The 15,373-nt window shown below is 49.1% G+C and overlaps 1 protein-coding gene across 5 annotated transcripts in view; it reads left to right on the forward strand.

The window, feature by feature from the left end:
* The window catches only part of LOC119963358 (adenosine deaminase domain-containing protein 1-like), a 141,273-nt gene that overhangs the window by 22,950 nt on the left and 102,950 nt on the right, over nucleotides 1-15,373 (forward strand). For all 5 annotated transcript variants that reach the window (XM_038792384.1, XM_038792387.1, XM_038792383.1 and 2 more), the window contains exon 2: nucleotides 4,336-4,511. In XM_038792384.1, the coding sequence (XP_038648312.1) occupies nucleotides 4,337-4,511 (175 nt within the window). In that variant the 5' untranslated portion in view covers nucleotide 4,336. The remainder of the gene's footprint in view (nucleotides 1-4,335; nucleotides 4,512-15,373) is intronic.

The following is a 15,373-nucleotide window of genomic DNA, read 5'->3' on the forward strand; positions in this document are numbered from 1 at the left end:
CATGCCCCTGCTGAATTAGTTTAAACCCCCCCAAAGAGCACTAACAAATCTCCCCCCCAGGATATTGGTGCCCCTCAGGTTCAGATGTAGACCATCCTGTCTATAGAGGTCCCACCTTCCCCAGAAAGAGCCCCAGTTATCCAGAAATCTGAATCCCTCCCGCCTGCACCATCCCTGTAGCCACGTGTTTAATTGCTCTCTCTCCCTATTCCTCATCTCACTATCACGTGGCACGGGCAACAACCCAGAGATAACAACTCTGTTTGTTCTAGCTCTGAGCTTCCATCCTAGCTCCCTAAAGGCCTGCCTGACATCCTTGTCCCCTTTCCTACCTATGTCGTTAGTGCCAATGTGGACTACGACTTGGGGCTGCTCCCCCTCCCCCTTAAGGACCCGGAAAACACGATCCGAGACATCACGTACCCTTGCACCTGGGAGGCAACATACCAAACGTGAGTCTCTGTCGCTCCCACAAAATCTCCTATCTGTGCCCCTGACTATTGAGTCCCCAATTACTAATGTTCTACTCCTTTCCCCCCTTCCCTTCTGAGCAACAGGGACAGACTCCGTGCCAGAGGCCCGTACCCCATGGCTTACCCCTGGTAAGTCGTCCCCCCCACAAGTATCCAAAACGGTATACTTGTTACTCAGGGGAACGACCGCAGGGGGTCCCTGCACTGACTGCTTCTTCCCAGTCCCTCTTACAGTTACCCATCTATCTCCAGTCTTTGGTGTAACTATTTCCCTGAAGCTCCTATCTATGACCCCCTCTGCCTCCCGAATGATCCGAAGTTCATCCAGCTCAAGCTCCAGGTCCCTAACACGGTTTTTGAGGAGCTGGAGTTGGGTGCACTTCCCACAGATGAAATCAGCAGGGACACTGACGGCGTCCCTCACCTCAAACATTCTGCAGGAGGAGCATTGTACTGCCTTCCCTGACATCACCTCTAGATTTAAAAAATAACAAGAAAAAGAAAAAGAAAGGAAGAGCTTACCTGATATTACCTCAAACCCTGCTCCCGCTCAAAGGTAAGCAAATTTAAAGGCACTCACTCACCTTCACGACAGGCCCCTGCTCCCGCTTCCCAACCACCGTGGGGTGGGGGGGTTGGTTAGAGGAGGAGGTAGGGTGGGAAACACTCACGAAGTGTTTCGGGTTTAACTGTCACTTGCCAACAGCCTCTCCACAAACCACCTTCAACTTAGGCTGACCGCACTGCACGTATGCAAATTTCCCCAGAACAGCTGATCAGTAGCTCTGCTCTGCTGCCCTCTGCTGGATGATTGCCTTCACTCAAACTCCTCGGGTCCCCTTCGCAGATTCACCTTCAACTTAGGCTGACCGCACTGCACGTATGCAAATTTCCCCAGAACAGCTGATCAGTAGCTCTGCTCTGCTGCCCTCTGGTACAAACTGAATGTAGGAAAAAGCGAGGTATTCCCGGTGAATGAGCTGGGACAGCCGGTTAATTTGGGTGGGGTGCCATTTATGTGAACGAGGGATAGATTTGGATATTTGGGAATTCAGTTAGCGAGGGAATGGACGGGGCTCCACAAGTGGAACCTAACGAAGCTGGTGGAGGAGGATAGGGAGCATCTTAGGAGGTGGGATACACTGCACTTAACGTTGGCGGGGAGGGTCCAAGTGGTAAAAATGAATATTTTTGCCAAAGTTCTTGTTTATCTTTCGGGCTCTCCCGATCTTTATACCAAAGGCCTAATTTCGGAAAGTGGACACATCATCTCGGACTTTGTATGGGCGGGGAAGGTGCCGAGGGTGGGGAGGACCCTGCTACAGAGGAATCTTGTAAGGGGTCTAGTTTGAGGGTTGCGGTGACGGCAGCAATGCCAATGGCTCCGAATAGGTATTCGGGGATCCCAGTGGTGCAGTCCACGGTGAAGATATGGAATCAGCTGAGGAGGCATTTTAGGATAGAAGGGATGTCGGTACTAACGCCGCTGTGCGATAATCATGGGTTTGAGCCAGGGGGGAGGGGGGGGGGGGAGATGGATAGTGTATACAGGAGGTGGAGGGAATTGAGGCTGGTGAAGGTGAGGGATTTATATTTGGAGGAAGGATGAGCTGAGGGAGAGGGTAGAGCTGCTGAGGGGTAGTCAGTTCGGGTATCTGCAGGTTAGGGGCTTGCAATGCAGAACAATGCCAGCAGCGCGGGTTCAATTCGTATAGTTAGATTCATGCCAGGCAAAGGTGTTTGTATGTGTGGAGGTTGGTTCAGTTGCAACTGTGTTTTATTGTGCTTAGAGAGGGCTATGGCGTGAAGAATAAATGAAAGGCACAAAGTATGTGAGTGTTGCTTAGCAACTGGGGCCTTGTAAGATAGAGAAGCTTTAAAATTTTAGTTAGCTAATTTGATTGCAGTTGAAGTTAGGTAATGAACGAGAATGCAGCTCTGCTATATACAAGCAATTGTTTGGAAGGAACATCTCTCTTAGCTTTGCCAGAAGAAAAGCCACACCATGGAGTAATGGTTAAGAAAACCAGTGCAGAGATCAAGAGAAATGTCCAAGAAGCCTGAAATTAAGAGACCAGACTAAGCTATTGTTCAGAAGATTTCAATGAAAAGTGTTTGGCGTTAGAGACAATTGCACTAACTAGATTTAAAATGGGACAGCAGATTTTAGAGGTAGATGAAATATTTGATGCCATTTTAATACAGTTTAGGAATTGAGAGTTAAAGCAATTGTGAGCAGTTTGCACAGCAGTCAAGACAAAGAAATTCTGAAAGAGTTGGTCTGAAATCCTGGACTGGAGTGGAGCGTAATCTTTGTTTAAAAGTGGAAAATCTGGTCTGGATTTCGGACTGCAAACCCCCTAAGGGAAACAATAATTATGAGGAGATTTTAAAACATGTTTGTGGGAGTGGAGTTTGGAAACTTTGTGACAATCATCTGGGTGATTCTAGGAGACATCCACAAAAATTGACTTGGGACTCAACGGAGTGTGTATTTGCCCACAGTCCTGTTTGTGTTTAAAAAGGGACTTTGTGTTAATGAGACCATTGTAGATTAAGATGTACTTTGTCATCCTAAAACCTGTGTATAATTATTAGTGGGGAAGTGAAAGCGTATTGTATCATCCAATTTTTTTCCTTGTTAAATTACTGGTCCTGTGACCCTGTTCCTCCATATTTTATTTAAAAAAATTAAAAGTTGGCCAGGGTTCAAGTAGGGCTCCATTCTGGGATCTTCGCGTCCAGGTAAAAGATTAACTGAGATCGTTACACTTCCTCTTTAGAAACTTTTCAGCAAGTGCTGTTGATATCCATTCCTATTGTTATGACGCCCTGGGCTAGTGCACTGTCAGTTCCAGCCCCACTTGACCCAGAGTTGCAACACAGTTGAACTTGACTCTTAATTTAAAAAATACCCTTTCTTTGGTCTTTGGCTGACCGATAACTACAGTCACCAGGTGTGTAAATTTAAACCATTAATGTTTATCAATAATAACTATAATTTAAATATGCAACAAATACAACTGGTTAACTACTATCTAATTTCTAACCCTCAACCCACCCTCTACACACATACAAAGCAGACAAACACAGGGGTGTACAAAATAGCACTAAAAGCCATAGGATAAAAGTCTCTGTTTCAGGTGGACATCTTTCAGTTCGATTTTTCTTCAGTCTAGGCCTCCAGTTGGATGATGTTTTTGCTTTCAGTCTGTAATGGTTTTCATCATAGACTCATCAGGATCTCAAGACTTCTCTACAGACTCAGAAACAATAGGCAGGAAACATTTGGGAGAGAGAGTAACACACAACCTCTCCTCTCTGCATCCGGGAACTTACTGCCAGGTTCCTTAAAAACCCCACCTGGCTGGATGCAATCACTGTCTGTTGCCGGGCAGAATACGGTCCCTGGCCAATCCATTGTTCACCAACCAGTCAATTGAACCAAATCTCTCAATTTTTCAGTTGATAATAATCGTTAATTGTCACAAGTAGGCTTCAATGAAGTTACTGTGAAAAGCCCCTAGCCGCCACATTCCGGCGCCTGTTCGGGGAGGCCGGTACGGGAATTGAACTTGCGCTGCTGGCATTGTTCTGCATTGCGTGCCAGCTATTTAGCACACTGTGCTAAACCAGCCCCTGTTAATTGCCACAAAGTCTGAGTTCTTCTGTTCAAAACTTAAATCTTCACAACATATTTGCAACTCTTCACTTCCCCTGCTTCACTTAAAGGCAGGGCTCTGTTAACGATTCATGGACCAAAACGATAACGACAAAGTGAAAGAAATAGGAAATAATGGAATCAACAGGAAGGGCCCTTGCACTATTTATGCTATTTATGTTCTGTATTTTTTTGTTTCAGAATGTCCAGTGACAGTGCTTGGCGTAAGGGTTCAGGAGAACCTAGTTTTGCTCAAATTTTAAAGAAGAACATACCTCCAAAGCCACCACAGCAAACGTTAAACGTAACTTTTACACCACAGGGTGGAACTGCAGAAGATTTAGACTCTGGAGTATCCAGAGTTATTCATATTTCAGGTGTGATGAGCTAATTATTTCTAATTTTCTCTTAAGATACATTTCCGATAATTTTGCCTTAATTTCATATAGATATCTGTTCTTTGGTTAGTGTTTCTTTCATGTGCCAATATCCTACCATTCCTGTATTAAGGAAAAATGGGTTAAATTGCATTTCTTTTAGAAACTAAAGAGCAGGCTAGAGCGGGGGGAGGGTGCAATGCAAAAGGCTGTTACATACTATATAGATATTTGTGAACGATTCTCTGAGCCCTGCGCCGGGCCAGAGAATCGCCGCAACCGCGTCCCGATGCCCCGATTCTACTTCCTCGTGCGGCTGGCACCTGAACACCGACGCCATGTTGAGTCGGGGCCGGAGCGCTAATGAAGTCCCCCACGCAGGTTGGCGCGGCGCCCATTTGGCACCGGGAAAGGAGGCTGAAGCAACGTGAACTCTCCAGCGCCGTGCTGACCCCCTGTGGGGGACAGAATAGGTCGTACCCGGGCCCAGTTCGTGTCTTCGTGAAATGCGACGGCGTTTACGACGGAGCGAACACTTGGGCTCCAATTGGGAGAATTGCCCCTTGTATGTTTATTTCAAATATGTTTATTTTAATTTGCATATTTTTGACTAGGCACAGCCTAGGCTGGGCTCCTATCCTGTATTACTCAGATAAGTAACTTTTGAGTTATTGCAATTTTTCCCCAAAAAACATTCTCAGTTATAGGTACTGCTAGGGCCAGAATTTATTTCACATTCCTAGTTTCCTTGAAGTGTTGGTAATGAATCTTCCTTGAACCTCTGCAGGCAATGTGGTGAAGATACACACATAATGCTGTTGGCTAAGTGATGGCACCATCAATTCAACGGACACGTGCTTGTAGGATTAGAATAGCGGTTTTAATATACTTACAACAGAGCCAGCCTGTTCGCCGTTGAACTTTCGATGAACTGGCCGGCTGGCTCTGTGGCACGGATCTTTATACAGCAGCTCCAGGGGGAGGAGTTTAGGGGGGAGCCAAGTACAAACTCTCGAGTACTCCCAGAGCTACTCCCCCTGGTGGTCAGATAGTGCAACTGCATTTACAATATCGGTACATACAATGGGAACAGAGTGACATCGGTAACTTATAATACCGTGTAAATCTCATTCACCCCCTGTGAAAAAAATCAAGTCCCGGGGGGGGGGGGGGGGGTGGCGATGGCGAGTCAGTCTGTCCGGTGGACGAATTGTTCGTTGCGATCTGCGGAGCACCGGGGTTGCAGCCTCTTGCGGTGGCTGGGTGGGTGTTGAGAGCTGGGGTACGATGGCAGACTCCGGGGCGGGTCTCGTCCAAACTTCATACACCTCTGGCTCGACTGGGGGCTGGCTGGTGCTGGCGCATGGAACAGGTGGGGCGAGCTTGCGGGATCGGGGGCGCGAGGGGGCGGCAGTGGGGATAAGGGGAGGCTGGATCCAGCGGGTGCCAGGTCCCGAAGGGATACTGTGTCCTCCACGAATGCATACTGGGGGTTGGAATGGAGGAGGCGCACCTTTTCAACAAGGGGGTCGGTTTTGTGCGCCCTGACGTGCTTCCTCAGGAGAACCGGACCTGGTGTCCTCAGCCACGCCGGAAGTGAGACCCCTGTGGTAGTGCCCCTAGAAAAAATGAAGAGCCGCTCGTGAGGGGTTTGATTGGTCGCTGTACAGAGGAGTGATCTAATTGCGTGGAGCGTGTCTGGGAGGACTTCTTGCCATTGGGAGTCTTGGAGTTTTCTAGATCAGAGGGTCAGTAGGACGGTCTTCCAGACCGTCGCGTTCTCCCTCTCCACCTGCCCGTTCCCCCTGGGGTTGTAGCTGGTAGTCCTCTCGAGGCGATGCCCTTTTCGAGCAGGTACTGACGCAGCTCGTCGCTCATAAAGGACGAAGCCCGGTCGCTGTGCACGTAGCTGGGGAAACCGAACAGGGTGAAGACACTATGGAGGGCCCTAATGACTGTGTGGGAGGTCATATCGGGGCATGGGATGGCGAAGGGGAATCGGGAGAACTCGTCTATGATGTTGAGGAAATAAATGTTCTTGTTAGTGGAGGGGAGTGGCCCTTTGAAATCGATCGCAAGGTGTTCAAAGGGCCTAGAAGCCTTGACCAGGTAGGCCCTGTCTGGTCTATAGAAGTGCGGTTTGCACTCCGCACAGATCGGGCTGTCCCTGGTGACCGCTTTTACCTCCTCGTTGGAGAAAGGCAGGTTTCGGGCTCTGATGTAGTGGGCGAACCGGGTGACCCCTGGATGGCAGAGGTCATCGTGGATGGCTTTCAGACGGCTGATCGCGCTGGCGCATGTCCCGCAGGATAGGGCATCCGAGGGCTCGTTCAGCTTCCCCGGTCGATATTTAATATCGTAACTATAGGTGGAGAGTTCGATCCTCCACCAAAGGATTTTATCGTTTTTTATTTTGCCCCTTTGCGAGTTGTCAAACATAAAGGCAACCGATCGTTGGTCGGTGATGAGGGTGAACCTCCTACCTGCGAGGTAGTGCCTCCAGTGACGAACAGCCTCCGCGATGGCTTGTGCTTCCTTCTCGACTGAGGAGTGTCGGAGTTCTGAAGCGGATCGGGTACGGGAGAAAAATGCAACGGGCCTCCCTGCCTGATTTAAAGTGGCTGCTAGAGCTACCTCTGAGGCGTCGCTCTCAACCTGAAAGGGAGTGGATTCATCCACCGCCCGCATGGCTGCTTTGGCGATGTCCTCCTTGATGCAGCTGAAGGCCTGGCGCGCCTCAGCTGACAGGGGAAATCGTGTGGCCTGAAAGAGTGGGCGGGCTTTGTCCGCATATTGAGGGACCCACTAGGCGTAGTATGAAAAGAACCCCAAGCACCGTTTGAGGACCCTGGGGCAATGAGGGAGGGGGAGTTCTAAGAGGGGGCGTATACGGTCCGGGTCTGGGCCCAGGACTCCGTTCTCCACGACGTAGCCGTGATGGCCAGTCTGTTTGTGCGGAAAACACATTTCTCCTTGTTATAAGTGAGGTTTAATTTCTGTGCCGTTTGGAGAAAACGGTGGAGGTTGGCGTCGTGGTCCTGCTGGTCATAGCCGCAGATGGTAACATTGTCCAGATATGGAAACGTGGCCCGCAGCTCGTACTGGTCTACCATTCGGTCCATTGCTCGTTGGAACACAGAAACCCCGTTAGTGACGCCGAAGGGAACCCAGAGGAAATGGAAGAGGCAGCCATCGGCCTCGAATGCCGTGTAGTGGCGGTCCTCCGGGCGGATTGGGAGCTGGTGGTATGCAGACTTCAGATCCACCGTGGAAAATAGCCGATATTGGGCGATCTGGTTAACCATGTCTGCAATTCTGGGGAGGGGATACGCGTCTAGGAGCGTAAAGCGATTTATGGTCTGACTATAGTCGACGACCATGCAAAATTTTTCCCCGGTCTTGATGATCACCACCTGAGCTCTCCAGTGACTATTACTGGCCTCTATGATCCCCTCACTGAGCAGCCGTCAGACCTCCGATCGGATAAAGACCCTATCCTGTAGGCTGTATCGCCTGCTGCGGGTAGCTACTGGTTTGCAATCTGGAGTGAGATAGGGGAGGGGGGGGAGATGCGCAGCGTGGCTAGGCTGCAGATAGTGAGTGGGGGCAGGGGCCCGCTGAGGGTGAGGCTCTTGAGGTTGCACTGGAAATCTAGGCCTAATAAGAGTGGCGCGCAGAGGTCGGGCAGGACATAAAGTTTAAATTTCGAATAACTAGCGCCTCGAATTGTGAGCGTAGCGACGGTGCGTCCTTGGATTTGGACTGAGTGGGAGCCCGAAGCGAGGGCGATAGTTTGGCTCGCAGGAAAAATAGGAAGCGAACAGCGTCTTACCAACTCTGGGTGTATGAATCTCTCGGTGCTCCCAGAGTCAAAGAGGCATGGCGTGTTGTACCCGTTGATCTGGACCTCCGCCATCGAACTTCGTAGGTGCTTGGGGCGGGATTGATCTAGGGTGACCGCGTTGAGATGCGGGCCGCGTGATGGGTGCCCGGGGAAGTCGCAGTCTTCCGAGTAGGCGTCCGGTCGAGTAGATGCCGGTATGTTCTGGCGTGCTTGATGCAGGATCGCTGCGCTGAGTTGCGGGCCGCGTGATGACGGGGGAAGTCGTCGTCTTCTGATGAGCTATCTGAGCATGGAGATGCAGATGGGGCCCGTGGATCGCACATGGTGAGCAGCGTGGTAGATGGCGGCCCCCATGAGATCCACGTGGCCGGCCGCATGCTGGGGGTTTGCCAAGATGGCGGCCCCCATGGATTGCACGTGGCGGGAGGGGGCGGAGTCATGGCGTAGGTCACAGCGTTTCGGGCCCTGCGGGCCCGCTGGTGCTGGGAGCGATTTGTTCTCTCTACTGGGGAGTTAGAAACTGGGGCCCTTTTCGCGAGGCACACTCTGGCATAGTGGCCTTTTTTCCCACAGCTGCTGCAGGTCGCGGATCGGGCTGGGCAGTGCTGCCGCGGGTGCTGGCTTTGTCCACAGAAATGGCTGGCTGGGGCAGCAGAGTGACTGGCTGGGGCCGCAGAGTAACTGGCTTTGGTAGCGTGGTAGCTGGGGGGCCGTGCGGCACAAGCCTGGGGGAGTTGTTGGTCGAGGGCCCACGATGAGGTCGCGGGGTCCGCGGGAAACGAGGTGAGGCTGCGGAAGGAGACTTCCATAGGACTTGTGCATTCCTGCTAGTGGAAAGGGCTTTTTGAGATTCAGGAGTTGTCATTTGGTGCCGAATGAGTCTCTGGACCTCCTCCACTATCCATGCCATGTGGCTAGTCCAGTTGAGTTTCTGGTCAATACCTATTACTTAACTTCGCTGACATTAATTATATTCAAGAACAGTAAATGGGAAGATGCTCAGTTCAGCCTATTAAGACTGAGTTGGTTACAGGACGTGTCTGTTAAGGAAGACTTCATAGTCTGTTGTATGTTAATAGCAAGTTTTTTGACTTGAACTACTTGAAACTATATGTAAATATACAGCAAGTGATACCAGCGTTGAGTGATTTCTATCCTCGATCTGAGCACATCTCTGGACACCACCATACTGACCCGAGGTCTAGTCAAGTGCCTTCTTGCATCACTGTGTGGGCAGCACCGTACTCAGCCCCATATTAACCCTTGTATATACCTGACCCTACTACTACACTTCCAGGTTTTAGGAATCGGATAATATGAGCCAAGAAAAGAGGCAAAAATAACGATTGGGAGCTATGTCATTCAAGTAAGTTTGAATCCATTACCATACTTTCTGCTATTCTGTGGACAGTTATTAACACTATCCTCCTAGAATAATAGAAATTTAAAGCATGGAAGGAGGCTGTTAGACTTGCGCCAGTCAACAAGTTGCCATCCAGCCTTATCACACTTTCCAACTCTTGGTCCGTAGCCTTGTTAGTTATGGCATTTCAAGTACATGTCCAAGTAGTTTTTATCCAAGTGAGATTTTATGCTTCTACCACCCTTTGAGGCAGTGAATTGCAGAACTCCACAACTTCTTGGGTGAAAGAATTTCCCTACAAATCCCTTCTAAATATCCTATCTATTACCTTCGATTTATTTTTTAAAAAAATGTCCTTTATTCTAAAAATGTGTAAAAAACAGTAACAAATACAACACACTCCACAATCTCTCAGTCCAAGTTAGTACAATTTTTCCCCTTTTTTTACCCCCTCCCCATCCCCTGTGACAAATAGTTCCCCAAACATTGTCATGAACAACCCCCACCATGTCCCAAAGTTCTCCGTCGACCCCTTCAACTCATTTTCCAAACGGAGAAAGTCATACAGATCCTCCAGCCAGGCCGCTACCCCCAGTGGCGTAACCAACCTCCAATTCAGCAAGGTCCTTGGCCGGGCAATTAGAGAGGTGAAGGCCATGACATGAGCGCCCTTCTCCAGCAGCTCCACCGGCATTTCCAATACCCCAAATATTGCCACCATGAGTCCAGCTTGACCTCCACCCCCACAATCTTGGGTAACGTCCCAAACACTGCTTCCCAGTAACTCACCAGCCTCTTGCAACCCAGAGCATGTGTGCATGATTTGCCGGCCCTCACCCACACTTTTCACACTCAGCGGCTACCCATTGAAGGAACCCACTCGCGTTCATCGGCCACCCCTTGAAGGAACCCACGCATCCTCGCCTGGGTCATATGTACCCTGTACACTATCTTGAACTGAATTAAACTGATACTCGCGCAGGAGGATGTTGAATTCACCGTATGCATCGCCTTGCACCACAATCCCCAGCCTATTTCCCCCCCCTCCCCAATTCCTCCTCCTCATTTGCTCTTGATCTTCACTACTTGCTTCCCCAACCATCCATATATGTCACCAATCCTACCTACTCCTAACTCATCCGAGAGCAGCAGTTGCTCCAATATGGTGTACTCCAGCAACCTGGAAATCGTCCTCCACTCCTTTCGTGCAAAGTCCTTTGCCTGCATGTATCTGAATTCGCTCCCCCTCAGCAGCTCAAACCACTCCTCCAACTCATCCAGACCTACAAACTGCCATCCAGGTACAAGTCCCTCACCAGTCCTGCCTCCCTCAACTTCCTGTACATCACATCCATCTTCCTTGGCCTAAACCTGTCGTTCCCAGACAATGGTGTCAACACCTACATCCCCTCCGACTTAAAGTGTTTCCACAGCTGATTCCCCATGCTAAGCGTCGACTTTACCATTGGGCTCCCCGTATACTTCCCTGGAGCTAGTGCGGGTGGAGCTGTCATCAGAGCCCTCAGACTGGACCCCCTACAGGATTCATCCTACTTCTTCTCCCCCCAAACCCACCCCTCTCCCCAATCGTCTCACCTTCACCACATTCGCTGGCCAATAGTAAAGCTGCAGGTTTGGGGGCGTCAACTCCCCTTTCTGCCTCTGTAGTAGGGCCCTCTTTACTCTCGGCACCTTCCCCACCCATATAAACTCCAAAATCACTGTCTCCAAATTCTGGAAGAAGGCCTTTGGGAGAAAAATCGGGAGGGTCTGAAAAACAAACGGGAACCGCGGCAGCACATCCATTTTTACAACCTGCACTCTCCCTGCCAGTGTATCCTATCTCTAAAAATCCTCCCTAATCTCCACCAATGTTGTCAAATTCCACCTGTGCATCATAGCCCATTCCCTCGACATCTGAATCCCCAACTACCTGAACGTTTTCCTAGCTACCCTAAATGGCAGCATGCCCAAGTTGGCCCAGACCCCATTGCATTCAGAAGAAACACTTCGCTCTTCCCGACATTTAACTTGTACCCAGAGAAGGCCCTAAACCCCTCCAATATTCCTACGATTCTACCCATACTCTCCAACGAGTCCGACGAGCAACAGCAGGTTATCCGTGTACAACGGCACCCGGTGCTCTGTTTCCCCTCTCGATCCCTTGTCACTCCACAAGGGCCATCACCAAGGGCTCAATCACCAGCACGAACAACAACAGCGACAGTGGACACCCCTGACTCGTAACCCCATGCAGCCCAAAACATTATTATTACATATAACAAGCTACATATAACAAGCGCACCAATGCCACAAACTTCAGGCCAATCCCAAACCTACCCAAGATCTCAAATAGATATCTCTAATCCAGCTGATCAAAAGCCTTCTCTGCATCCATACAGGCACCCGCCCTACTGACGGAGTCATAACCACTTTTAACAGCCACCTGATATTACTGGAGAGCTGCCTGCCCTTTACAAAACCTGTTTGATCCTCAGCGACCACCCCTGGCGCACATCCCTCCATCATCCCCGCCACCAATTTAGCACTTTCACATCTGTGTTCAACAATGAAATGGGCCTGTAGGACCCACACTCCAACGGATCCTTCCCCTTCTTCGGGATTAGCGTGATCGACGCCTGCACTAGTGTCTTGGGCAGCTCCCCCTTCTCCAACGCCCCACTAAACATCTCCCAACAAATGTGGTGCCAACTCTGTCGCGAGCACCTTCTGAAACTCCGCCAGAAAGCCATCAGACCCTGGAGCCTTCCCTGACTTCATCCCCGTGTGCTGTCAATCGCCTCTCAGCCCTAGGAGACTCCTGCCGCTTCCTCTTCTCCAACCATGGAAAAGTCCAATCTATCCATAAACCATCCCATATCCCCTTCCACTCCACCTGGTTCTTGTAGTACCCCCTGAACACATCATTTATCCTAACACATCTCCCCCTTCCCTGTTTGCACCTTTAAGATTTCCCTCGATGTAGCCTGCCTCCTCAGCTGGTGGACCAACATAAAGCTTGCCTTCTCCCCATATTCATATTGCACCCCCTCACCCTCAGGAGCTGCCCCACCGCCCTTCCTGTCATCAACCTATCGTACTGCCCCTACAACCTGTTCCTCTCCGCCTGCAACTTGCAACTTTTTTGTCCATGCCCCTCCCTCCTCCTCCCTATGTGCCTTGAACGAGATAACCGTCCCCTCAGACCACCGCCTTCAACGCCTCCCAGAACGTGGCTGCCAATATTCAACCCCCACCCTCCCTCCCCGGCTGTGATTTAAAAAAATATATATATACATTTAGAGTACCCAATTATTTTTTTTCCAATCAAGGGGCAATGTAGCGTGAACTGTCGTTGCCTGACGGACACAGAGATAAGGTGGGGCAATTGAAATAAGGCTCATCATCACTTAGTCACTCTGATCCCATGCTTTCCTGCCAAGTTCCAATATTAACTTACTGTTTTGATTTGGTGAGCGAAGAACCAGGGTCCAACTTTAAATATGCAGATTGATCTAATATCATAATATCTACAATTTGTGTTGCAGGGAAACAGTAACTCTTATTTTAGTCTTGGGTATAGGAAGGGCAGGCCAGACCTGCCCATTGGCCAGTTAGTCAACATAGCCAATTTTGAGTCACAATTCAGAAAAGATTTATTAAAATGAGACCTGGCCATTAGGATGAGCAATCTCAATACCGAATCTTTATTTTAAATTATTTTTAAAAAATAAATTTAGAGTACCCAATTATTTTATTTTTTCCAATTAAGGGGCAACCTAGTGTGGCCAATCCACCTAACCTGCACGTCTTTGGGTTGTGGGGGTGAAACCCACACACACATGGGGAGAATGTGCAACTCCACATGGACAGTGAGCCAGGCTGGGATTCGAACCCAAGTCCTCAGCGCCATATGCAGCAGTGCTAACCAATGTGCCACGTGCTGCTCTTAAATACCCAATCTTAATTGCAGAGTGCTGTGCCTGCTACTAGGCTTACGAGCAGCTTTTCTGCCCTCCTCCGATATGAAGCTTTTCTGCCCTCCTCCGCTTGGGCAAGTTTCAGAAAATTAACTCGCCATACACTGGAATTATCTATGGACAGATAGTCATTTTTTGAAGCGAAATACGCAACATTGTTATAGTAATGAGTGAGTTAGAATGACAGTTAATATAAAAGTTTGCGTCATTTTAAGCCGCTTGCTATTTATTCCTCACTCTTCTATTTTATCTTCTTTCCCTTCCCTCTTTTCCCTCACCTGACCCTCCATGTATTGGAACTATCTAGCCTCTAAAAGCAGGATACACCAACTTGCATTTTTATGGTGCCTTTAATGTCATAGAACTGGTGCTTCACAGGGGCATTATCAAATGCAATTGATACCCAATTATTTTATTTTTTCCAATTAAGGGGCAGAACCCTAGATCGGAGAGATTAATAGGGCAGATGACCGAAACGGAGGGAATTCCAGAGAGCGCAAGCAGCTGTGGAGTAATGAAATTTAGGGATGCAAAAGAATTAGAGGAGGGATCTGGGAGAATTGTCTGTTATGTTCTGTCCAAAGTACACCTGTATGACAGCATGCAGCAATCTGGATTATACCATGCATTGAAGAGGTTGCTGTTGGAAGAAAGCAGGCGAGGAGAAACCTGTGTTTTGAGGAGCTATAGCTTGAAGCTCGAGGAGGAAATTAAGTATGTAAGTGAGGAGCGCATCAAGAAGGATTGGAAATGAGTTGACAAGGGCTCAGAGCCCCACTGGAGACTGAACTCCAGAAGATGAGAGCACTCTGGATTTGTCAGTCAGAGGTTGTGGAACGGGTAGCCAGTCAGACAGTGAGGAGAGGGGCTGAGCCAAATGTAAGTTTTGGTCTCCTTTTCTGAGGAAGGATGTTCTTGCTCTCGAGGGACTGCAGCAAAGGTTTACCAGACTGATTCCAGGGATGGCGGGACTGTCATTTGAGGAGAAATTGACTAGGTTAGGATTGTTCTCGCTGGAATTCAGAAGAATGAGGGTGATCTCATAGAGACTTATACAGTTCTAACAGGACTAGACTGGGTAGATGCAGGGCAGATGTTCCTGATGGTGGGTGTGTCCAGAACCAGGGGTCACAGTCTGAGGATTCAGAGTAAACCATTTTGGACAGAAAATGAGGAGACATTTCTTCACTCAAAGAGTGGTGAGCCTGTGGAATGCATTCCCACAGGGAATAGTTGATGCTAAGACATTGAATGTATTCAAGAGACGGCTCGATATAGCATTTGAGGTGAATAGGATCAAAGGTTATGGGGAGAAAGCAGGATTAGGCTATTGAGTTGGATGATCAGTCATGTCCATGATAAATGGTGGAACAGACTCAAAGGGCCAAAAGGTCTCTTCCTGCTCCTATCTTCTATGTGTCTATATAATTGCATCTGGTTGCCAACCCTAGATTAGAGTGAGGCTGGGGAGACCTCTCCATTTAGCAGCACTCAATGGTCCAGAGCTCAATCTGAAACCTGATGGCCCAAGAAGGCCCACAGCAAATGAAGGCCCACAGCCTTTGAGCATGACCGAGAAATACATACATGTCTGGGATAAAGTTGGTCAATGAATTTGGTCTCTTTAAGAATCTAATGCTTTCCAACAGACAGGTTTATAATAAAGATTTTGATT

The sequence above is a fragment of the Scyliorhinus canicula genome, chromosome 3 (assembly GCF_902713615.1).
Source record: "Scyliorhinus canicula chromosome 3, sScyCan1.1, whole genome shotgun sequence".
Taxonomy (NCBI): Eukaryota; Metazoa; Chordata; class Chondrichthyes; order Carcharhiniformes; family Scyliorhinidae; genus Scyliorhinus; species Scyliorhinus canicula.